This window comes from Haliaeetus leucocephalus, unplaced genomic scaffold (assembly GCF_000737465.1).
Source record: "Haliaeetus leucocephalus isolate CR32 unplaced genomic scaffold, Haliaeetus_leucocephalus-4.0 Scaffold340, whole genome shotgun sequence".
NCBI classification, from domain to species: Eukaryota; Metazoa; Chordata; class Aves; order Accipitriformes; family Accipitridae; genus Haliaeetus; species Haliaeetus leucocephalus.
This window is the reverse complement of record NW_010972776.1, coordinates 7,739,808-7,765,093: the sequence shown is the minus strand read 5'-3', so window position 1 is coordinate 7,765,093 and position 25,286 is coordinate 7,739,808. Positions and strand designations below refer to the sequence as shown.

The window sequence follows — 25,286 nt, the reverse complement described above, 5'->3', positions numbered from 1 at the left end:
AAAGAGGTTCACTGAGGCTAAATTAATTTATTCTTGTGCTATGCTCAACCCCCAAACTTGGCAGTAACATCCTACAGGGCAGAAGATGAGCTCAAGGACTGCAACTACCCAGCAGGTTTCTTGTACGTGGATATGCCCTCCCCGATAACACCCATGCTGCCATTTCAGGCTTCAGCAATGGCACATCTGGGGACCTTAAATTAAAGGGTTACCCAGAGTAAATAAACAAGCATTTGCACTTTGGAACTATTGACTGAACTCCACCACCTGAACTATTTGTTAGCAAGAGGTTTGGGCAGTGGGAAGAAGATGGCAAATATCCCCCTCGCACTCTCCGTTTGTCTTCTGGGAGCTTGTCTCGGTGCCGAAAGTACAGGTGGGTTCGTTTAAAACCTAGCAAGTCCTTCACTTTTGGCTGGGGGGGGTTACCAGCACAGGTGAAGGGACAGTTTGTCACTTGTCAGTAGGACGGCTTGTGCAGTCTCCTAAGAGATGAGAGCTCAGAGGGACTGCTGTGCTTCACAGCTCCTCTCTTTAATGCTCTGGTTCTTTTCTTGGGAATGAAATAATAGTTTTTATGCTGATTTTACACAGAATGTGTCAGAGGGATTAATTTAAAGAATGGGATTTTTCTTAAATTTTTTGCAGCTTTTAAGCTTTTAGAGCTTGATTCAGCCATTTTAGAATGCACGTACCCACACACAGAAGGAAAAAAAGGGGAGAGCGTTGCTGGTGAAGTAACATCCACACCTCTTCGTGTGCCGTCACTTTGTCCTGCAGTACAAACAAGTACTCACATCCATAAAACAGTCATTGGATTTGCCACTGTGAGAATTGTTTAAAGCCAAACCCAGCGTGAATTTAACAAAGACTGTAAGATGCAGCTAGAACTGTAGACAAGATAGAGTAGTTGATGGATGTGGGCAATCACACATAGTAATGCAGGCTATTGCTTGATTTATCTGTAGCAGCAATACTTCCAGCAGAGGCTGGTTGACATCCAGTGTGAGTACTTGTTTGGTGCAAGGCTGGCTTTTCTTCTTCCTTTAAAACACTGCAAGTAACAGATTAAAAAGAAAAAGGCCTCTTTCCAAAATGTTTGCTTAGCAATGAAAAGTGAGCAGAGCCTAAGTATATTGGTACCACTACCCACCTGGGTGTAAGTCCTAGAAAATACTATACTCAGCTGGCAGGACAGGTCTGTCCCCACAACCCCTTGGCCTGGAGACCCATATCTCTCTCTCAGATACTGGTTCAGGAGCTGGTAAGTCATGTGTGAATATATTCTTGGTGTGAGGATGGTTTCCAGCCAGGGTGAGTACCATGCCTGTTACCCCATGGGGCCTGCAAGGTTCAGTTCAAATCAAGTTTTGCTTGTCAAGCAGCATGTGGGATCAGTAAGCAACTGAGAAAGCCTAGAGGGATCTGAGGGAGGTAAAGCTGCATTCATTAAAATGAGTTTTCTCCATTAAATGGGTTAATTACAGCAGGTGCCTGGCATATCCCACCGGGAAGAGATGAAGGAGTGGGTCTAACGCAGCTACCTCACTTCACGCAGGGTGATGGGCGGCTGCGCCCGCATCGGCTTCCCCAGGCACTAAGCACATGGAGAGCCCCATTGGGTTACAAAACCAAGAAAAACTGCTCCATCACTCTCACCTAAGCCTTTTCTGCCCAGCCTGGGGACAAGCTGAAGGTTGCAGCCCACGCCATGGGGAGAAGGGGGCAGGTCTCCTCCAGCAAGGCTGTGTCCCCCCACTCTCAGCCCCCCGCTCAGGTGGGGGTGAATAATCATGTCGCACACATAAACCACAATCTGTAGCTGGGAGGGGACCGGCCACCCCACCGGGGCTGCAGTGTTTGAAACAAGCCCGGCTTCTTCAGAGGTCAGTGCTTTACCCATCAACATCTACTGCCAAACAGCTAGGTTAAGGTCAGGATTTTAATGCACTCCGTTTTTAACCAAAAACACACTAGCATGAGGAAGGCAGAGGTGCAAGCTTGCCGTACAATGATTAAAAGCATTGCAAAAACTATTAGCTCAGTTTCTTGCAGAGAATTCTTTAGGTGAAGGAGCTGGTTACACCATGAGTAGCATGGTGTAAATCAGAGCAACCTTCCTGGGGCTCGCGAGACTTCAACAAAACCGATCCTCTGCGGGTTCGGAGAGGCTGGGATCTGCTCTGGATGGAGAGCAGAAGTTAGCCATGAGAAGGAACGAGCAGCTGGTACTTGCTCCTCACTCTCTGTCTGCCTGGCTGAGCTCATACTCTCCTTAACCCTCAGAGGGGCCAGGCCCACAGGTGCCTGAACCCCTTCCAGCACAGAGCCCCAGATAAGGGTCCGTGTCCGGGGTGGCCACCAGCAGCTCCAAGAGCTGCTCTACCGTGCCATCTGGTGACAAAAAGGGACATGGCTGCGAGCACTAAGGGAGGGTGGAGAGAGAAGAGAGGCTGGGGAGGCAAAGCAGGAAGATCCTCTGGGTGAATAATGTCTTTTTTAGAGCAGTGGGGTGGGAGAAGAGTGCTCAACAGAGGCGGGGGTCTCCAAGAAGTGGGTCAGGGGCAAACCCTGCTCGCCAGCTGCCGTGGGAAGGCTGCTGCTGGTGACCCTGCCGATGGGACACGTGGCCCTGCTGGGAAAGCATTCATGGTAGCACCATGATGGGACTGCACGTCCTTGTGCCCTTCACCAGGCGGCCACCACGGGAAGGCTGGTGGCTACCGCGGACACCCCACCTAGACCGAGGGTCCCTGCAGCACCAGCAGCTCTCTGCCCAGGCGCTCGGCCAGCAAGTTGAAGGTGGATGCACACCACTTCGTTGACATGACCTGGCCCAGGGGGTGAGGAGGGCTCATGTCACCTCTCCTGCCAACAAGAAACGGTGGTACCCAGGCACATGGGCAAGGACGAGGAGCAGGGAGAGAAGCAAATGGCCCGTGGCTTCCAAGGGCTGCAGCTGCTTGCGGAGGCAAATGGCCTTTCACAGCCAAAACACGCAGAGACAGTTAAAGCAGGACAATTTCTGTGTCCAAACAAGACCTCACCAAGCAGCAGCATGAAAAAGCCTGTTATTTTCCCCTCTCAAATATTCCAGTCTGTGCATCTATGATAGGAGATACACCATCTGCTTTAGGGTATTTTAAGCATCAAACTTCAGCGCTCCTAATCACCCTCTCGCCATCAGTCATTTCTGACTATTGACTATTTTGACTCGGTTCTCCAGATGTGATCCTCAGTTAGACACCAAAGAAACCTCAAGTGGATGATAATGATCCTGAAACATCCCTGGCCATGGGGCAACAGGGGGGCAAATGCATGAAAAGGGCTTGCTTTCTGGGAGAACAGAGCCCTGAGAGTCCATCCCAGCTGCATCCCATGGCGGTGCATGCTCCTCTCTAGCCCCTATTTCTTTTCAAATCGCAGTCTTCATCGAGAACAAAGAGGCGAGCTCCGTTCTGAGCAGACAAAAGCGAGCCAATTCAAACAGACTAGAAGAGGTTATTCCTGGGAACCTTGAGAGAGAATGCATGGAAGAAAAATGCAGCTTTGAAGAAGCCCGAGAAGTGTTTGAAAACACAGAGAAAACAGTGAGTATCGCTGCTGCAAAATGGCAAGAACCTTGTTCCCCCCAGCCCACACCTCTACGAGCCTTTCAGGTGAGGAGGCACAGAGGGGGAGGGAAGAGTGAACAGCAAGGGGAAAACCTGCAGGGGCCAAGTGCAGCACCTATCGTGTTTTATTCTCATTTGTGATCCATCCGTCGGGCTGGGGAACTGCTTTAAAGGTTTGTTGGTCACCACTGGGATTACGGAGGTGGTTGTTTTCCTGCAAGTCTTTTGCTTTAGCTTTGGAGTCATCCCTTTACTCCTTCACTCAGGCAGAGCCCAGAAATTAGAAATCAAAGGAAACTTTTTTTTTTTTTTTTACTTTGCAGATGGAGTTTTGGAAAACATACATCGGTAAGAGCTGCTTTCTTCATGTTCAAATGCATAATATTAATCTCTCAGTGCATAAGTAGCAGATGTTTAGTGAAACAAATGTATTCCAGCATTCAGAAAGTGTGTTAGGACAGAGCTAGTCAGAGTTACGCACCCTAAATCCTGCAGCCACCCAGCCTGGGTCTGTCCCGTTTGTATATAAATTGCAAAGCAAAAAAAAAAAAAAAAAAAAAAAAAAAAAAAAAAAAAAATTATTTCATGTTTTCTTTTTTCAAGCAGGTTTTTTCTGAACAAACTTCAAAAACCTCACAGAACCTCTGGTTCACACAGACCACTAGATCCATTGAACCCAGGTCACGCTCTGGGCTTCTAGTTTCAGCTGTGGTAGTGAGTAAAACACAACAACGATAATTAACATCCCTTCAGCAAACGGCAAATGTTCTGTTCTCAAGCAGAGATCTCCAGACAAGGCACAGCTTTGTGCAAGCACAGCACGAATCCCTAGAAATGCCATATTAAAGTGGAACCTCAACATGATCATAGCAAACAGCTGTCTGCAATTCACACCAGTGGTCCCAAACCCTTGCATCTCCACCATTTTCTTTCCACCATCTATTTTTTCCCTTTCAGCCTCCATCCCCAATGACTCCTCAGTCCCTTACCAAAAAGATTTCAATGCCCACTAAAACATCTGAAACTAATTTTAAGGACATTTCAATAAATGAACTGCTTTGTAGATTGGCGAAGCGCCCAGAACATCTCACTAAAAAGACTTAAATAATTCAGATTATTCAGTCCAGGCTATAAAATAAAAAAGTTAGATTTGCATTGTAAGACTGTCATCTGAAAAACCAACTGATGAAACTCAACGCTGCATTTGTTTCCCTGCCACTGTAACCAATTAGCTCTTCAAAAACAGTAAATGCCATGTATTCCCCTATCATCCAAAGTGCCTGGTTTAATGTTCAGCTTACAAGCTGCTGTTCCCAACGTGTGCTGCCCACAGGGGCTCACCCCTTGCACAGCACCCAAGTGGTACCAAGCCCCGATTGCCCTCACCGGGCAGCAACAGCAGCCGTGATGCACACCTTATGTGCGAACCCCGACACCATGCCTTAGACAAGACAAAACCAAACCATTTTGTCCCTGTTTGCTCTCTGCCTTTTGCGTTCCAGTCCATTCCTGAAAGCACCATTAACAGCCATGCTTACTGGCAGGACACAAATGCATCAAGACATTCCCCTTCCTCCTTCTCTTTGCATTACCATTTCAAAGCACACTTCCCTGTAATTTAACATCACTGACTTACTCTTCCACAGTGTTAGATCACTAATTTTGCAATACTGGGTGTTTATATTAAAGCCTCAGCTTCTCAGCTGTAGGCAACTGTGAAAATAAAAGCCCTGACATGTAAAGAAAAATCTAGACCAGTAGTACAAGACTTTTAGAAAGAAAGAGCAATGACCAAAGCTCTCAATCCTATTACACAGAGAGTTTCGAAACCCAAATGAACTGGCCCAATCCTTCAGAGAATAAAGACAGTAGTGTTAAAATAATTCAGATTGGGAAATCCTAACCACTCTTGAGGAAGCAAACCTTCTAACTTTGCCTAATTTAGCCAAGACATGAGGTCCTGTTGAGATGTTGCATGAGTGAGACTGAAAGAGGAGTTCTGCTGAAAGGAGCAGAATTAACCCACACGGGACACGGTACATAATTAGGACTCTGGGTAAAGCACTGCTGCTGATGTTACCCCAGCACTGACGTTGTCTGTTGTGCCCTTGGGTGCCAGGATCTGACTTCTTTTCCATTACAAAGAAGGAAGGTGTGCAGTCTCTTGCTCGTCTTTAACAGGAGGCTTGCACAGAGCAAGGCTCCAGTGCTTGGTCAGCATCAGCCGTGACGGATGCTCATGTTTGTTAATTCTCCTGTCTTCTCTCCAAGATGGAGATCAGTGCGACCCCAATCCATGCAAAAATGGAGCTGTTTGCAAGGACGCAGTAAGTTCCTATGTGTGCTGGTGCCCAGCTGGGTACGAAGGCAGAAACTGTGAGATAGGTACGTACCAGGGACTCGTCCTGTGGCTGTTCTGCCCTACTTGAAATCCCACCGTGTCAAAATGGGCATAGAGTTTTATCCTACTAGAGAGCTGTTCCAGACACATTTTGCCTTGCTCTAAGGCACTGCATAAACGTGCAAATCCAGCCTGCTGGCAACGGGATTACAGGGGGACATGCTTGGGGATACAAGAGCAGATGTCTCTGTCCTCTCCTGCCCTCGCTGGACCCCCAGCTCCACCTCCGCTGAGCACCGAGATGCCTGCTCTTACGCAGGCTTCAACAGAGACTCAGGCTCAAGGTCTTTTGTTCAGCACGCTGCAGCTGCCAGCACAAATGTTGACACAGAGACCTTCCTTTATCTCCCCAGCACAAACCTTTCCGGGGCTGCTCGTCAATCAAGGGCGACGCACCCACCTGCTGAAAGCAACGGTTTTCCACCGACCCTGGTGGGGCCCCCAGCCTCTCACTCCTCCTTTCCATTTCTCACGCCAGGCTGGGCAGCAGGTGCTGAGCAGGGCCGGATTATTGCAACCTCCTCTCAATGGCACTCTGCTAAATTCATAATTATAATTATCACCAGCAACCTTGATTCTGAAGGCAAACAAAAGGCAAATATTTTCCTGATGGGTTGAGGAGTTTATGAAAACCAAACAGCTGATAATTTAAGCAAAAGGGATATTCAGCTCTTATATTTATAATATAATCAGGGGCTGTGCGAGTCGCATAATGTGCTAGACTCACTGCACTAATAAAAGATTCTCTTTCTAGTTGTGCTTCTGCTCTGGCAAGAGAGGAGTGTACGTTAAAAAGAGCATTTCAAAGCTGCATCAAATTTAAATAGTCTCATTGCAGATTTCTAGTGGAAGTGAGACAGGAACAAAAATAGAGCTAGAAGTGAGGCGTGAAAAGGAGCTCTGTAAAAATAGTAAATGATGGCATTAAAATGGCTACAGGAAGGGAGGTGTCCTTGAGGAAGTAGGAGTGGAGTTAATCTGCTGTGAAGTTATTTGAAAACTCACTGAGAATTAAAAGGGCGTCTGCGTATTAGTGGTTTCCCACCTCCAAGAGATGGTGTTCCCACCGCAGAGGAGTGCAAAGTGGGGTGGGAGAAGACACACACAAGTCATGGGAATCATGGGAATCTCGCTGTGCCTCGGTCTGGGACCCGTTTCATCAAATGTCCTGCTGAAATGGGTCTTCCACATCAGGCTGCAATGATTTATTGGTATGTCAGGAACAACATATGGCTTTGAATTGAGGTTTTAAATTCGGAGCCCAGCGATAATCCCAGCACAAAGCCCTTCGTGGGTTCAGGGTTTGCTCCCATTTGACACATGGCGTTCTCCACTAGCATCCGCACTGGGGCTGGATTGCCGTAAGCATGGGGGGAAGGAGAGCAGTATGACAGTGGGGAAATCACGTGGCTCATAACCAAATATTTGCAGGAGCCCTTTACAATCAGGCTGCCAAATTTCAGACAGCACACAGTTGTTGGATGCAGGAGGCTGCACCAGAGCTCAGTGGGACCTCTCACAGGGCTGTTCCTCAACCTGCCTTCTCGAAGAGGTGCCCAGCACTCCTTCATTATGAGCAGGGACGTGATTTGGGAGGAGGACACTCTCCTTGTAAACAAGCATCCAGTTTCCATAGTCTGGAACAACCAGTTCCAGTGGGTTATAGGCTGAGTCCAAAGGCCCAAGTCCCAACAAATCTCTGACCAGTTGTATTTCAAAAGAGCTTTCACAGTTTCATTTTATTTTCTTTCAGACTTCACTTGTGCTATTAAAAATGGAGGCTGCAAGCACTTCTGCAGGCATGACCCACCGCAGAAAGTGGTGTGTTCCTGTGCTGCTGGCTATAGACTTCATGAAGATGGAAAGTCCTGTGAACCTGCAGGTTAGCTTTGAAAGTGTTTTTAAGAGATTTGGGTGGAAGTTTCCAAGGTCTCGTCCTGAATTTAGATACATGGACCTCATAGAAATGCAATATCCTGTTGGAAACCAGCCTTGTTTTCCTGCTTAACAAATGTAAAAAGCCTGACCCTGCACTTACCCAATGGCAGATGTGGGGTCAGGCTTGAAGGATGCAATTTAAACTCCCTTTTTTAGCCTAGATGGGTGGAGAACAAGGGTAGTTGTCCATGAATTTGTTCACCAGGCAAATGCTCATTTCAGATGGCTGCTCACACAGGTGCCTCTCCCACTTGCAGCCATTTTATATTTCTAGATATGAATCAGTAGTTTTCTGGAGGCAGAAACGGGGTGTTCAGGTACACCAGCATACACGGTGGTGTCCAGCCAGAGCTCACTCTCATGTTCTTCCAATAGGAGCTACTATTTAGTTACTGATCCTACATCAAGGATGCTCTGGGCTTTTCCAGAACAAAAGACAACCTTTCTTACTCTAAATCCTCCTGAGGGTCCATTTCATGGCTGGCCATCAGGCAGTGTAGTTTCCCGAGTTGGGTAGAAACAAGTGAAGCTTTGTGGTGGTGCTGTCCTCCCAACAGTGTATATCTGCACACAAAGACCCTCAACGGGAACTAGACTCCATGGTTTAGCTGTGGTATTGAGTGGAGCAGAGGGGAAATGCATTGCTTGAGGATGCAACTTCATAAAGGGCTAAAGAATAGCTGGTTCTTGTTATATTCCCCAACTTTACCCCACTCCTAGGCTGTTATAGTATCTCAGACTACCCTGACACGTGCAATTCCAACTCACCGCAACACAGCAAGTTAATTGGGCATGAACATCTCAGAAGCACATCTGGCAGAGGAAAGAGGAGATTGAGCAGAGAAATATTTTGTCATCTAAGGTCAATTTAACATTTAATGCTATTGTATTTCTATCACCTGAGAGTAAGAGATTTGCACACCTAAGCTAGCATGCGGGCACCCGCACAGGTGAGTTAGTTTCTGAAGGTCAGATAAGTACAGCCAGGAGCAATTGGAGCTCCTGCAAGTGCTGACTTTCAGCAATCAGTGTGGGAAGTATCTTAGGCTGGGAGTCCTTCTGTTAATGGAGATCATTAAGAGGTCAGGCCTGTGTTGCCCAACATGCTGTGTCACTTTCACTGGACCAGAAAGTTTTACTGTTAGCAATAAGATCATCTTTCAGGTTGGGTAATTGCCCTTCCTGCAAAAGCTTAGCTTCTGTTGGCTCTTAAACCTTCAATTCCTAGCCTAACCTCACGGGTAGCACTTTCCATCACTCAACACTTATTTAAGCCCTATTCCTAAAGCAGACTGTTTAAAAAAAGCATATGAAATCTCAGTAGGCCACACTTACATCTGATTTTACACTAAGTTTGTTTGCACAGGGCTGTTGAAAGCTTTTCAGATGAAAGACAATGCCTGATGCTATTTACTATTTTGACTGCCACTATCAGCAGGAATTCGGCACACACTGCGTAGGAGAGAAATGGGAAGAGCTCATCTGAAATGAGCCTACAGATGAGATCTTCATTAACAGAGAAAATCTACAACTCTAAAAAGAGTTTATTAATGTTTTCCTTACCTTGGTGCCAAGCAGGATTATCTGTACAATTGGCAGATATTATTTCCTGCCCCCTCCCAGCTGGACTTCTGTTGTACTGGAGTTACTTGCTGCAGAAATGTCAGCCAAGTGCCCGGCTGCCTACCGCAGCAAGCCTCCCAGGTATGCACCTCAGCATCCCACAAAATAAAGGCACAGCTGCACCGTCCCATCAGACACACGCTCCCTCTCGCAAGCTTTCTTCTTTTTAAAAGCTGTTCGGCTGTCATTTCTAAAGCCCAGAAACAATTTATGCTTTTGCTACTTTTACATATTACCGGCACTGCGGCTCAAAGGCATGGGCATCTGTTTGCACGGAGAACGCACGGTCAGCCCACAGCCCTGCGTCTCCCGTGTTGGTCCCAAAACAGGGTGCTGAGCTGAGGCAGCATTTGCCTCCTCGCCTGCTCCTTCGATCGCTGTAACCCTCAGCGTGATGCGCAGCCGGTCATAACCGCGACTGTTTCTCTCCCAGTGCCGTATCCCTGTGGGAGGATCACGGCTCCCGAAGCGAAGAGCAAGCTCACCCGAGCCATAAACACCTTTGAGCACTGGAACATCACCGCCGATGACCACGACGATGCTCATGACGAGGTGCTCGACAACGTCACTGAAACCAGCGCTGCCACCACCACAAAAATCACACCGATAATTAAGACGGGCACCCGGGTTGTCGGTGGATCAGACAGCATGAGAGGCGAGGTGCCTTGGCAGGTACTGGCTCTTTCTGCAGCTCTCCTGTAACCCCAGCAATCGCTCTGCCTATTCATTTCCTTCTGAATGCAGGATTGTCTTACTTCTACATATCCAAAGCCCGTCTCTCAGGTTACTTTAGCAATAGATCTCAAGTCTAACAGGAGCACAGCTTCCTTCTATACACAGTTTTATGCCACAGCAACAAAACTTGCCTGGCTGGGGGTCTACCCTGGCTAGAAGGCAGTCACAGCAGCTTAATCTGACAGGGCACAAAGGATCCGGTTTTGAGCTATAGCAACAGATTTCCCAGTAGCCCATGAATTTACCAAGATTAAGCCGAAGGCTGAGGGAGGGGAGCTTTGCAAGGTGCAGCTTCGCAAGGAACAATGCAGCTCATTTTTTGACTGCATCAGTTTCAACAGATCCATAACAATTTATACCAACAAAGGATCTGTCCTTGTACGGCATCTACCAAATCCAGCTGCTCGCTCTTTATCCAACTTGCGACATCCTACTCATGTCTACCTCACCAAAAATGACATCACAGGTGAGGGGGGGCTGCAAAGAAGCCTCCTCCAACCCACTGCTCTGCAATTACTTTTAAATTGTTGTCAAAAGGAAAGCTATCTCCTAGCTTGGATCTTTTTCAAAGTCATCTACTGCCCTTAAATTCTACTCTGGCTTCAGTGAGCGCAGAAATCTCAGTGGCTGGGAGTGCAAAATAATAAATTCAGATGAGGTTTTAGGAATGGCAAATCTTTTTTTGTTGCAAGCTCTGGCACAGATCGACACTGGTGACGTCAGTGAAAAGTTGCCCACACAGGGACGTAAATGCCTATTCACACACATCAGCCGATCCCTCTACGTCTGCTGAGGGAGTGAAGCAGTGAGCAGGGGGTGTGCAGACAGGTCAGGAGCAGGCATCTGCGCTCCATTTCAGAGCTAAAAAAGCCAGTAACGTGTTGGGGACATACATGGCCACCAGTAGCAGCAGGAGGTTTGTTGGGAGGTCATGTTTTGTGTCTGAAAGGAAGAGGCCGTCCCGCCACCCTGGCCACGCAGAGCTTTCTGGCTCAGCCTTTCGTGGGACAAGCCTTACGTGATGCTGGCACCCACCACCCATTCACAGAGAGCCAAGAGAAGAACCAGAAAGTCAAATATGAGAAATCATTATCCATAAAGAAAGAAAATTCACACCCTACAAGCCCACCAAGTCTGGCTAGCTGCCTGTGCTCATGGAGACCTTTACCTGACCAGGCACCCTCCGAAAAAAATCTTGGTTGCCCTTTTGCCAGCTGGCAAATGAAGATGCTCAGCCGGCTGGGGAATCAGGAGGGGTGCTGGGGCTTGGGGCTGGTTGTGGGGCTCAGATCCCAGTGAAGGGCATTATAAACCACGTCACTGTCTTTGTCTTTGGCTGTTCCACGGGCAGTCTCGCACCCACAGGCACGCGTGGGGGTCAGGCCCCACAGCAGCAGCCTGCCCCGTGGCCAGACGCCACGGGGATGGGCACAGCCCACAGTGCCTGGGGCAGACCCCACGCCGGACACCAAGGGTGGGGACTGCTGCGGGCCTGGAGGCACGCCAGTTCATCACCGTGGGCAAGCTCCGTCCTCTTCGTTATGGATATTGAGCTTCTTAAAACGCAGCTGGCTCTGTCTAACAAGGCATTGAATGAGGAATTACGTGGAAAGTACGAGGCAGATAGATAGTGACGAGCTACGTCACGTGAAAGGAACGAAAAGGGTGAATTATAAAGCAATCCTTCTTTTAAACACAGTCCATCGAGTCAGCTGATTAATTTAATTAGAAGTTTTAGCATAAGGGACGTCCGGGCTTGTGCCCCGTAAGTGCTGAGGCAGTTAGATGCCCAATGAAATGGGTAATTAAGATTTTTTCCCTAGTTAACTAGTTAAGATCTAGTCACTGGCACTTTTAGGAGGTGCAGAAGTGCTTGTATTTTGGATGCTCCGAGTTTTATGCTGAGGTTTACGCTCAGGGCTGTCCGCCCTCCCAGCCTGGCAGCAAAGGGAGGAGAAGTGCAATGGGGCACTAACACGTGTGTGGAGCGGTCCTGGCTACCCGCTGTGACTACAGCGGACGGAGGGGCAGGGAATTCCCGAGGAGCAGCATCTCTGGCACCACTGGGTCTGTACGACCTAAAGGCAGGCCATCCTATAGCCAAACAAAACCCGTGCGTCCCACTCTTCTCCCTCACCGATTTACGCAAACCCACGAGCGTGATTTCCTTCTGCTCCCACAGGTTCATCTGGTGAACAGCCACGGCGTGGGCTTCTGCGGCGCATCCATCATCAACGAGAAATGGGTCGTGACGGCAGCACACTGCCTGCAGCCAGGTGACAACGTCACCGCCGTGGCAGGTGAGCACCTCGGGCAGCATCGGGCCAGCCCAGGTGAGGGATGCGGGATGGGGTTTGCACCGGCCGGGCACAAGGCATCGCGCAGAACCCTGGGACCCGCGCCACCGTGACGGGCGGCAACGCAGCACAAGGTGCTTTAGGGCATCGAGGCCCCGGTTGCAGATTGCGGCATTTCGGCAGCCTGGTCTCTGCAGGTACCACCACCTCCGGTGGGAGCAGTGAGCTGGGTCTGGCCTTGGTCCCAAAGCCATGGAGCTGTTGGACCCTGTTGCAAGCACAGCTCAACCCGACCACAGGCAATCATCTCATCCCAGCCAGAGAGAACCCCAGGCTGCTTAAAAGCCCGGTGGGCTTCAGTTAAGATGGTGCTTCACGAGCTGATGCGATGGATTTTTATCTCTACTAGCCACGTAGGACCTCACCAGGGATTTCTGCTCTTCTTGGGGGTCGCACTAAGTTTTCACACAACTCTCAGAGAATGGATTCACGTAGCTGGTGCAAGAGGGGCACCAGCAACCTAACTAACTCCTTGCAAGGAGAAGATAACTACTTTTTCCTCCTAACTTCTTTAGAAGTAAATAGAATTTATGGATTGAAGTAGAGAAACTGGGCTGGCATGTGGGGAAGTGTGCTTTTAGAGCAGGGTCTCTGGGAAGTTAAGCAGGGGTGGTGTGGCCAGGCTGCACAGCAAATGATACTGCTATGTTATAAAACAAATGTATCCCTGCTTGAAAAATGGTGTTTCCCCCAACTCTTGGTACCCAGCTCTTCCAGACACCCTGCTAGGCAGCCTGCTGATAACTCAGCATGGGGCCTTGGCAAGCATCGTGGTGCCACGTTTCACAGCTGTGGCAGAATCAGCTTCCCCAAATTATTTGTTCCTCCCCTGTGTGAATACGTAGTATAAGAGGGTTACACTGATCGGTACAGGAAGGGAACACTAATATAGTTAGTATTTGCTACGAGCAGCACCGAGAGGAGACATGGAAGAATCAAGCTTTCTGTTTAAACACTATGAAATGCATTAGTGACAAAAATGACATTCTACCTGAGCCTTGAAGCACTGAGCTTATATCTACAGAAACAAGCTCATCAAGAGGGTTCCAGCTGCACCTTCATCTTCCATGTTAACGTGGCAGAGCTCCTGAATGTGCCTGGCCAGACCCTGGAGACTGAGTGCTACGGGGCTGGGCACCACCTGCCCCGTGCTAGCAGGATGAGGCTCGCAGTTTGCACACAGCATTTTTTGCCATCTACTTTCAGGCAGTTTTGCTGGAAAGCCCAGCACAAAGCCCAGCCTTACACCTGCTAACGTGAGAAAGTACAAAATGCCCAGTGCAAACCCAGTCTCCCCCTAGAAAAGCATGTTTCGACCCGGACAGAGGTTTTGCATTTGCTACATCTGCATGCAAACTGCCTCTCTTTTCAGGCTCTCTCCTGCATGTCACGCACCCCATCCGTTTAGGATACGTTATCAGCCAAGTCCCCTCACGCTACCTTCACACAGCTCTGCGGCACCGCTGGGTTTCCAGGGCAGGATTTTGGACAAGCAGCAAGTCAAGAAAGCAAAATACGATTTTGCAGGGCTTCAGGGACTATTGAATTTGTGCCTGCACCATGTACACTGCATGGGCAACATCTGATTCCTTCACGCCCATTCACGCTAGATGTTCAGCTTTGTACATAACATCCTAGGAGGCCCAAAAATCAATAGCAGGGGGTGGAAGAAGCATTCCCCTCCCCTCCCCTTCTTTGCTTCTCCACTTTCATCCCTGAAGCATATTTTCAGGTCCTCAGCAATAGTAAGCAGCCATAGCAAAAGAAAAACCTCCTGAAAGTCTCCCCCACATCTATCTTGCATTTACACTGTCGAAACAGAGCCTGTGAGGAAGCTGACATTCACACTCTGCTGCAAAAAAACCCTCACAGAGCACATCAGCAGCACCAGCCACCAAACCCACCTTCATCAGGCACCAGCATTAACATGAACACAGAAAACCGCCTCACCTCTCCCTCCGGACTCCGTGCCGCTCCTCGCAGGCGGACGCAGCAGACACAGGACACTGCCAGGGCCAGGAGTGCTGCAGATACTGTTTAGAGGAGATCGTATATTCTGGAGATTACAGCAAAGCATGTAGAAATACTGCAGCAGGGGTTAAACGCACCCTGCGCCTCTTGGGCTGTGCGAAAGCAAGCGGGAAAAGTCATCCTGCTCAGGAGCCTTCAGCATAGCCAGTTCACAGGCAGGAGAGGGGTTTCGGCGACAGGCAGACCCAGATGCTGCCCATTTGCTGACCCAAGACCACAGAACATTTTTTCCCTTCCCTCTACCTGTTACACAAGCCGGGAGGGGAGGTAATAGGCTGCCAGCAACTCAATCACAGGAGCCTGAAGCTGCTGGCAGCACCCTGCAATCGCAAGCAGCCGAGCCTCGTGTGGGCAGCAGGGACCCGAGGGGCACCTGTGAGCATCAGGGGGGTGGCATTTCGTAGCCCCCCTGCATCTCATTCTGCCCTGTGGCTGCGTGGTTTAAGAAAAGGGAAGGTCAGGCTTCTTTTCACTAAGAAATGATTTATTTTAAAGGAAGATTTTTCATTCTAGGGGCTTTCCCCTCTTTGATGTTAGGGCAACATCCTCCTTACATCTCTGTGAGGGTGCAAAATCCCAAGAACAGCCACATTGCTACTAATTTCAGCAAAAGCATCTGGACCTTTGGCACTTGATCGGCCAGTGCGTGCCCGGCATCGTATCTGGGGGTTGAGGTCCTGCCGGCTGCAGGGACCGAGGAGGTGCTGCCGTGGGGAAACCTCCAACGCCCTTCGAGAAGGAGCAAGCAGACTCGCCAGCACCAGGCTCGGAGCAGCCTGAGGGCTGGGGTGTGCAGCGCTCATCCCTTTGCAACCACCCGGCCGGGCTGGTATCGCATCGGGATGGAATTGGCAGGGCACGGTCGCTGGTCCGGCCATGGAGCCCAAGCCACGTTCGTCTCTGCAGGTGAATACAACACCAACGAGGAAGACAACACGGAGCAGCGGCGTAAAGTGGTGAAAATCCTTCCCCACCCCACGTACAACGCCACGATCAACAAGCACCACAACGACATCGCCCTCCTGGAGCTGGACCGGCCGCTCAGCTTCAACAGCTACGTCACTCCCATCTGCGTCGGCAGCCGGGAGTTCACCAACGCCCTGCTGAAGCACGGGACGGGGACGGTGAGCGGCTGGGGCAGCATGCTTTTCCGCGGCCGGCCGGCCACCATCCTCCAGGTCCTCAAGGTCCCCTTCGTTGACCGGCCGACCTGCTTGAAGAGCACCTCCACCACCATCCTGCAGAACATGTTCTGTGCGGGCTTCCCAGCCGGGGGCAGTGACACCTGCGGGGGGGACAGCGGAGGTCCCTACACCACCGAGATCGAGGGCACCTGGTTTCTCACAGGGATCACCAGCTGGGGTGAGGAATGTGCCAAGCCAGGTAAATACGGCATCTACACCAGGGTCTCCAAGTACCTGAAGTGGATAAAGGAAATCACGAGGCTTACCTAACCCACGGGAGGTTACGCCGTGCTGGGGGATGGACTGGTTGGTTGAACGGAGACCGTAGCGATCTATGCGTTTTGCAGAAATCATTGCATTTTAATAAACATTTGTAAACGAACTAATTTCTGCTCTTGGAAGGGCAAAAGTTGAGAGAACGCAGTGGAAATGTGGTAATAAGGAAATAAAAAGCCCTTTTAATTACCCGTGACTGTATTCCTGAACACACCGGCACTGCTGAGATGGTGTTAAGTCCCCAAATCCCAAATGCAGAGGGCTGGTGTGGATGAGCTGGGGCACAGCTGACACATGCCCTGGGCCAGCGTGCCACCGGCATCGCCCACGTCTGCCGCACAGCACCGCAGGCAAGGGGAGCCCAGCAGGCACTGGGTGCCTCCAGCACCGGCATCCAGCATCGTCCCTGTAGCAGAAGCCCACGAGGGAGGTGAACACGCAAAGCATTGCACACGCAGTACTCTTGGCCAGATATTTTCACATGAGCCAGGCTGAGATGGATCACAGGCAGCAGGGAATGCTCCTCCTGCTTTAGGATGGCATAAAATTGGCTGTATAAATGAACTAAAATCTGTAAACTCATCTAAAGGTAGTGGCAGGCTTTATGCTAATGATCTCTGCGCAGCCTTGTTAGGATCACAAAGAGAACTGCTTAGCGCTCGTTACTTGTCCTGGTCTCTGTATTAATCGTGTTAAATTAGACTGCAGCCACGGGTGCTGCTGGCGGTGATGGAGACAGAGCATTGCCCTCCCCAAAGGAGTTTGTGGGATGTCCCCTGAGAGCAGACAGGGTGGGACACCCCAGTGTCTGGTCTGAGCGGGTGGGAGAAACCTCGCTGGGGGGTGCCTGCCCCGTGCCCTGGGTGGGTGCTGGCACCGAGGCACAGGGAAGAGCTGGCAGCATCCCGGGGCAAGGCTACGCTGGGCAGAGCTCCTGTGCTGGGCTGCCTCCAGCGGGCTTAATTCGGTTCCCAACTTCAAGGGAAGGGAATAATCCCAGCAGAAGGGACGCTTGCCTTTGATCAGTGCTGGTTTGTCTATTATCTCCTTCTGTGGCAAACGCCAGGGGTGCACAGGGAAAGAGCGTGGCTTTTGGGACCCGCACCCTGTGATGCCTGGTGTGGGCAGCTCATGCGTGGGCTTTACCACGCTGCGGGCACCGCGCACAGGACCACGGCACGTCCCCGGAGGCAGAACCCCACTGAAAGGGGTCTCCTCCCTCCCACCTGGTGAGATGTGCCCCCAAGACCACCTCTCCCCCTACAGCACCTGCAAAAAAGGCTGATGCCCACACAGTCCCCGTGCACCCACCCGTGAGCACGGTGGTCCTGCGGTCCCAAGCCCAGAGGTCCCTCCTGGCAGCGCTGCCCAGCGCTGGGATGCAGGAGAGGCTGGTGATGGAGACACCCCGAGCCAGGGCAGGATTTCAGTAGCTGCTCTTGCAGATGTCGGTATGAGTGCTAAGGTGCCTCTCCCAATTTCATCGCCACTACATCCAGCAAGAAGCTCATCGGATCGTCTGCCACTGCTTATTTTAAAATCAAAAGGCAAGCAAGAAGGTTGTATTTGTTCCAAAGAAATTAAATAAAACCAACACTGTGAGAATTATTTTGTTTTCTCTACATCTACAGCAGAGGTGTCTTTGGACAGAGTTGCATATTCTCATATGAATTTATTTAACAAGTTTTTAATCTTTAAATATAGATTTAACACATTTTTTTACAGGTACATATACAATATAGTTCATTTAAACTTGCAGTCAGAGAAAACTCTCTACTGTAATTTATACATATACATGAAGAGCCTAGTTCAACAGCATACTTAAGGTAACATACCATGTCATGTGCAAAGTTTCAAATGTTAAAAATCTCAGACTGTACATTCAGATTTGCAGAACCTATCAACCTCATAAATTAATAAAAGCTTAGTTTTAAAACTATGGAAGACAAAAAAGATTAAAACCACTTAATATGCAATGTGTGCTATGTTTGAGACAAATATTTACAGTTGTACCTCAAAATGTGTACTGTTAACCACAATTGTTACCACTATAAATGGCCCCGACAGTAACTTAAGAGACTCCTACTTTTCCACCTAGCAAGTGCATTGTGACCAATTTTAAAGTAGATGATAGATAGAAATAACCTTCTGTGACTTAAACCCTCTCTGCTATGATTGCGAGCGGCTGAAGAACACTGGGCTCTTTCTGGGTCTTGCAGCGTTGCTCAGTTCAGATTCAGGTGGTCACATTTTTGAGGGTGTACGGGGGTTATTTGCAACACTGGCCACCCAAACTGGAGAAAAGCCCACCAGTATTGGTGGGGAATCCCCTGGCAATCACAGCCATCACATAGTTCAACAATTCCTCTGCACAAAAATGGTCACCCCAAAAAATACCCCAGTATTGTTTTAACTTAACAACTTCATACTGTGTCTAAGAATCTATGGTTCACAAATCAAAGTCAGATCATAAAGGTCCCCCTTTAGTCCATGGTATAAAACGTTTCATTTTGACGGGACAGAGCAAATTCACTACCACATGCATACTATTAACCCTGCTCTTAACACAGTCAGATGCTCTTTGCACACATCTGCTTAAAAGTTAAACCACCTGTACCTATGTTCTACAAAAGCAAAACTAGACAAAGAAACACAAAATTAAATTATGAGTGTTCAATATTCCTTTTTCTTTCTCAAAAATTCAAGAGATACATTATTGTTAAAGATGCTGAAAAGTACAGTCTTATCACAAGAAGATCCTTAGTGCAAACATGGACATTTAACTTTGATTTATGGCACGTGTTCCAAAAGTACATACATTTAATGTAAACTTCAACACTTGCTAGATACAGGTTTCAGCCTTGGGACGCTTTGGGACCCTAAGTGATTGGCGACAACCCTGAGTTGTCAGTTTGACCTGATCCAAACCTCACTGAAATCAATGGGACTGACTGCAATGGGCTGGAGTCAGACCCTAAGTGCAAAAAGAAGATCTTTAGCATTATTGCATCTTCGCATGTGAGTCAGCCAGATGATGCTCTTACAGAACATTACATTCACATAGCTGAAGTAGATATTTAAGAAAAACCCATCCATAAAATCAATTAAGCAGGACATACAGCTTCGTTTGGTTTTTGGTTTGGTTGGGGTTTTTTGTTGGTTTTTTTTTGGTTTACCAAAACTCAACTCTTTTATTTGCAATCAACTTCAACAGTTGTCAGCTAGTAAGTAGGTAAAGCCTTCAACCTGTAGAGGAACTTTCAAGCATCTAAACAAAGTGTCAGGAAACTGTAGTGTACTTCTCTGATGAAACGTGATGGATGTCATGGAAAAACAGCAGGTAAAAATAATAAAATACTGTACTTTCCATAGGAGAAAAAAAAGAAAGAGCAGAGAATGGCTTCCTTTATGACTATGAGAAGCTGCTTAGGACCCCAGTCCCGTTCAGTGCAGATGAAGCTGTGGAGGTCTGTGAATGTGATGAATAGTACAGGACAACTCCAACTATTGTGCTATTTCTCTGTAACACTTAGTTGAAAGCTTCCAAAGAGCATCGAAAATAGGATGCTGCTAGTTCACCCTTAATTCAAGGGGAACTAAACTTTCTCGTGTTACACAGGGCAGCATCTATAAAGTAATGAAGAATGATGTTAATATTAAAGCATCTTATTCCAAGAAATACATTGTTCCCTGTAATCATGTAACATTTGTATAACATAAAAAAAATAAGTGCACTCCTGCGGTTCTCCCTAAAAGCCGAATTCCCACTAGCTTCAGCGGGAGCCTTGTGTAAGGCAGGACCACAGGGTCTGACTCATTTCCATCATCTATCACTTGATTATCACAGCGCAGCCAGCTGCTGTCTTCTCTAGGCTCCTTATTTTGTCAGGCTCAAAATGGTTTTCTATAGCGTTACAAAAGAGCTGTTCTGGGAAGCTGACTGGCTTCGCAGGTTGGACGAGGAGACCCTGCTTTACGTTTCAAAGGCCAAAAAGAAATCAACATTACCTTTAATGGACCCTGCATAAATACAAAAGCCTGCGGCTGCAATCATTAAAGTGCATGAGTAATAGTGCAAACAGCTGTGCTGCATCTGCAAAACTGCAAGTGGCATTTTAAACAGAACTTAGACAAAACTCGCGCATTTCAGCCAACATGCTTAGGCCAGCCTGCAAGAGCTCAAGAGTTCAGCCACGTACAAGACTCTTATCAGGCAGATTCAAACCACGTGGGCTAGGCAGCCACGTCAAGGGTTGCCCCAAGCTCACCGCCGTCGAGAGGACGATCCCCACTGCCCTGGCCAGCAGGAACAGAGGACACGCAAGCTCGGTCCTTCGGGCACCACCAAGGGGGAAAACCTTTGCTCAGCATGAAGAGCACACACACAGGGGATCCCCTTAAGGCTTGGAAGAGATAATTGGGCAGGTGGGGTGTTAAAACAAACTAGGAGAGGGTCTGGCACGTAGAACAGGAGCCTGCGTCCTCCTTAAACCAAGCGGGTGCCTTGGCACAGAGCATCCTTCCATGCCTGCTCGGGATGCTCCTTGCCTTTGGGCTCAAGGCCAGTTCTGCCATGTAACTTGTCTGCTGTTTGAAAGAACTGGAAAGTTGCAGCAATACTTCTTTTATATATGTAATAAGTAAAGGCATTTATCACTGCTTCCATTTTTCATTTGAATCCCTATTTTTATTCAGGTTACTCTATTTCATGCTCCCTCTAAAAGAAATCGGTCTCACGCAACCTCCACACAGCGAGTGGAAATGGGACACTCGCCCTTCTCTCTGCCCAGCTTTTAAAGGTCAGGTGAAAAAAGCTGAAAATGCTTTGGCCCCATTTTGCTCTGATGTGAAAATTCGGGAGCAGACAACACGTTTCCTCTCGCTTGCATCTGTTTACCACTGCTGAGAGAAAAGAAGAGCGGGGACGGAGCTTAACCCCGACAAGAGGGGAGGCTGCGGTGCTGCTGGCCACAAGCACAGTGTCACTGAAGTGAAAACAAGTCACGCATCTGCTTTGGGTTACGGCAGCGACCTCATTTCTGCCATCCCCGCTCTCCGTTTGCCTTGAAGTGGGTGCTGCAGCGCAGCTGAGAGGCGAGACGCCTTTTCCTTCACGACACAGACGCTGTCAGTGCTGTAACTCAGGATCTTTGGCACGCTAGCAACCAGGGGACTTGCAGAAATGTTTTTGTCTCCTGCCCCACTGTGGAAGGGGAGCTGGGATTGTAACGCTGCAGCCCTCACCTTCCCCGAGATGTGCGTCTCGCACAAGGGAAATGAGGAGATAATCTTGCATCTCCTTGTTAATTCATATAAAAGTCAAGCTAGTTGACCAGGCAATGCCTGACCACGTTAGCAAGGCAGCTTAAACTAGCAACACATGGGTCAATCTCAGCAGTAGCTATTTTCTGAATATTGCTTTCTCTGAGCAGAGCTCTCTCCAAATCTCGCCCATTTTGACATCTGCGTGTTATCACCTGCGATACAAAACTATTCCTGCGGCACACACATAAAAAAAATCCACCATGGATTTGCACAGGAGACAGAATAAATCTATTCAGAAGAAAGCAGCAAGGACTAATCTTGGAAATTATAGCTAGAGGCACACCAGAGGGAAAACTGGCTTTCAAAATGACCTCCAAGCCAGCCATCTTCCTCCCAAAAAGCCTCCTGGCTTATACCCTGGCCAAGATTTGCAAAAAGTTTAATAAAGTTTCCCCCCCACACCCCTTTGCAAAAGAAGATTTGGACCAAAACACTTGTTTTATCAACAGTTACATGGCATTGCCAGTAGTAATGACTCATCTGTAAGGAAAATTACTTATGCAACCACATGAGGAAAGGAAGAAGAATCATCTGTGGATTAGTTTGGGTGGTGCAAGTTCAGCTTTGCACATAGGTTGTCCCTCGGCAGGCCGGGTGCAGGAGGATGGTGGATTTGCAAAGCTGGCAACAGTAAGGGCATTGACTGAATATATATCTGATAACTTCAAATGGGCAGCAAGAAGTTCCCTTCCCATAACTTCATTATGTTTTGTACTGGCCCAGCACTGGAATAATTAGCAGGAGGGGAGAGGAACAGCTTGTAAGTGTGCAGGTATCAGCCATCCCGTGGTGGGAGGTTTTTGTTAGGGCCACAGTATAAATCTAGGAAAAAATGTTAAGGTAAGGGAACCATTTCATCTATTCAGCTAAAGGCTTTGCACTGAAAAAACCCAAATCCCAAGTTTGCATGAGTTCTGGTTAGGAAAATCTGTAATTGGAGATATATTTTTATTTCTTGTGGGGACCTGGAGCTGAGCAACAACAGAGGCACTACCCGCGCTGAAGGGCCAGGACTGGCTCTGCCCCAGCTCTGAAGTGACTCCAGCACGCTCTAAGCCCTTGGGGACCCCACAACATGTTAATCAAGTTTACCCTGCTTACATGCAAAACAGCATTTCAGCACAAGCAGCTAATAACATGTGAGGGTTACGGTGCTCCCTCCTGCCCCTACTTTGCTCTACAAGCTTGGCTGCCTAATTATCCCTCTGCTATATTGGAGCAAGAGCTCCATCTTCTGAAAAAGCAGAAAAAAACCCAACCCAAACTGCATCCCCAAGCAGTCAGTGGTACTAAGTCACCTGCAGTATAAAATGACCAGTCCACAGATGAAAAGGGATTGCTAAATGCAAAGGTACTGTTTGAAAATCAGTTTTCAGAGTGCAAGTACATTATGGCTATAAGGACACGTCACTGAAAAGCTCTAGGAATAGCTCTAGGAAATAGCAAGAAAACATCCTACAGCATCCTACAGTATTGCCTGGAGTGCATGTAAAATTAGAATCATGCCTAGAGACTGCATACACGATAGCGAAAGAGAACAGAATTAATCTGAACAGGGAAAACAGAGCCTCAGTGCTGCGACTAGACCCTGCCAACACGACTGCAGAGCGTCTGGGCAGTAGCACGAGACCACTTTCTGCGGTTTTGCCTTGTGAAATTCTCCTTAGTTTGTACTCAGCAACTTTGTAAACCAGGCTGGAGTCTCTAGGCTTTGGGGGATATGACCACTGACAAAGCAAACCCGTGTTCAGAGTTTGCCAGCACCCTATTTTCAAGATGCATCTATGGCTGGAGAACCCTCCTGCGCAGGCTGTGGTCCAGGACCCAGCGAGATATGGTTGATTGCTGAGAAGACAACACACGGTGCTCCAGGTGGGAGCACACCAAGGGGAGTCCTCTCCGCTGTGCTGCTAGCCCACTGCGAGCTACCCCTTACGTGAAGTCAGAAAACCTCCAGCCTGTGAAATCTGACTGCCCTGCAACAAAGGGGATAAAAAAATACCTTCCTGTACAGAAAGGATTTCACTGAAACATACGGGAAAACAATCAAGAACTGACTAGAATTTTAAGCCTGTCAGAAGGCTTCCTTCATATTCATCAAAACAATCGATTTTGACAAAAAGGAAGTATTTAAAAAGAAATCTACTCGCAAAATTTGTTTTGTATGGTCATTAACTGCTGTATTTTTTATTATTTTTTTTTAACGGGCTAAACCTATGTGGGTTTCCTGAGCTGCTCCCATCACAAACCCTGGTCTCCCATTTCCAGTGGACAGCATGGTGATGAGGCAACACATGGAGTGGTGAAGCTGTGTACACGGCAAGGGCGACAGGCTGCTCTTAAGGCATTTTCTTGTGTCATCTGCTATGCTTCCCTATCTATTTCTATGTACATTTACGGCTAGAAAATGAGAAATATTACTTTTGAGGCTAGAAGCCTTCTGTCGAAACCTGGTAACCTGTTTGTAAACTTTATTCTAATGATGGATTAACAAGCAGGCAGCAACGAGGGCAAGAGTGAGGCTGCAGAAATGAAGTATTGCCTTGAGAGTGCTGGGGGTCAGGCCACGATGTCTTTTGCAGCAGGAGGAGATTTTTGCCTAGGTACCTCCTATTCACATGGGGTTTGAGCTACAGCAGCGAGTAGGCAAAACAGTCACGGGAATCCCTGGTCAGACTCCGTCTCTTCTCCCCGATCTTCTACCCAGTGCTCTTGCAAAGAAATCTATGTTTTTAAATGCTTGGTTTTAATTTACTAGTGCCTAAAGTCACAGAAATGTCTTAAGGTGTTAACAAACAAAAAAAAGCTTAATTTACTACTTTTGCGGGCTTTTTGGAGTAGCTGCTTTCTTTTTTTTCTGCAGAGGCATATGCAGCCAGATTTAGTACATCAAGCGTAATGCAAATGGCTTAAAAGACCTGATTGGAGTTACGAAACATTTCTGCTAGGCGTGCTATATGATACCTGCGACTTTGGCATTCCGAAATCTGCAGTCACCAACTACTATCTGCAGACTGTGGACAGGAATCCAGCCTTCTTTTCTTCTGTTTAGGTTTTTCACCAACCTTTGAACGACAATGGCATTAGTAAAAGGAACAAATCAACCCAGGAGCAGTTTGATACGGGCACACTCTACACAGTTGTCGGTGCAACCAACAATTTGTTCAAACCAGGGAAGCATTTTAACAGGAGCTGGGTATGCATTTAAAGTATCCTTCCCACCTAAATCTAGGAACCTAATTAAAAAGCCTACATTGGGAACACAACTGCCTTGGGCCCCTCTCTAGTCAATGGAGAGGAACAGGACTCTCCAGAGCACAAGTTACCCTGTGTGAGACCTCCGGAGATGCCAGTTTTCCTCCATTGACTACTGATGGAGCCAAGGGCAATTACTTTCCTCACTTCTCTGCTATTGAGCTAGACTGGTAGGATTAATTTAGTCAGGGTACTATAAGTAAATTCAAGCCAAGATTTAGGCAGCTGGAAATACTCATGCTCATAAATGACATCCCTCTGTCTCACTCATGCGGTGAAATTTGTGCTAACAAAAAAGCTTGGTGTGAGAAATCTTTGCCTGGCACTGGTCGAAAGCACCATGAGAGGTGGTGAGCATTCAGCAAAACTGAGATGCTTTACGTCTTGCTTTTGCTAACAACAAAGTGAATTTTGCAAAATGCAGTTAGACTAGATGATCATTGTAGATCCCTTCCAACTGAAATATTCTTTTCTATTCTATTCTATTCTCCCTTGAAGTGCAAGGCCTGTAGATGCCAGCCAGGAATCCTCCATGGGGCATTTGTGT

At 48.1% G+C, this 25,286-nt stretch overlaps 2 protein-coding genes across 2 annotated transcripts in view; one reads left to right on the top strand and one right to left on the bottom strand.

Annotated features, from left to right (window-relative positions):
• Positions 1–267: 267 nt before the first annotated feature.
• Positions 268–16,153, top strand: F9 (coagulation factor IX). Its single transcript, XM_010572450.1, has 8 exons — positions 268–376; positions 3,427–3,590; positions 3,938–3,962; positions 5,886–5,999; positions 7,769–7,897; positions 10,010–10,248; positions 12,494–12,611; positions 15,606–16,153. Exons 1-8 carry the CDS (start codon positions 310–312, stop codon positions 16,151–16,153), a joined length of 1,404 nt encoding a protein of 467 aa, XP_010570752.1. The 5' UTR covers positions 268–309.
• Positions 16,154–22,259: 6,106 nt separating this feature from the next.
• Positions 22,260–25,286, bottom strand: part of MCF2 (MCF.2 cell line derived transforming sequence) — a 43,162-nt gene continuing 40,135 nt past the window's right edge. Inside the window, exons 28-29 of the mRNA XM_010572449.1 lie at positions 24,449–24,549; positions 22,260–22,306 (exon numbers count right to left, since the gene is read on the bottom strand). Of these exons, the coding sequence (XP_010570751.1) occupies positions 22,260–22,306; positions 24,449–24,549 (148 nt within the window). The remainder of the gene's footprint in view (positions 22,307–24,448; positions 24,550–25,286) is intronic.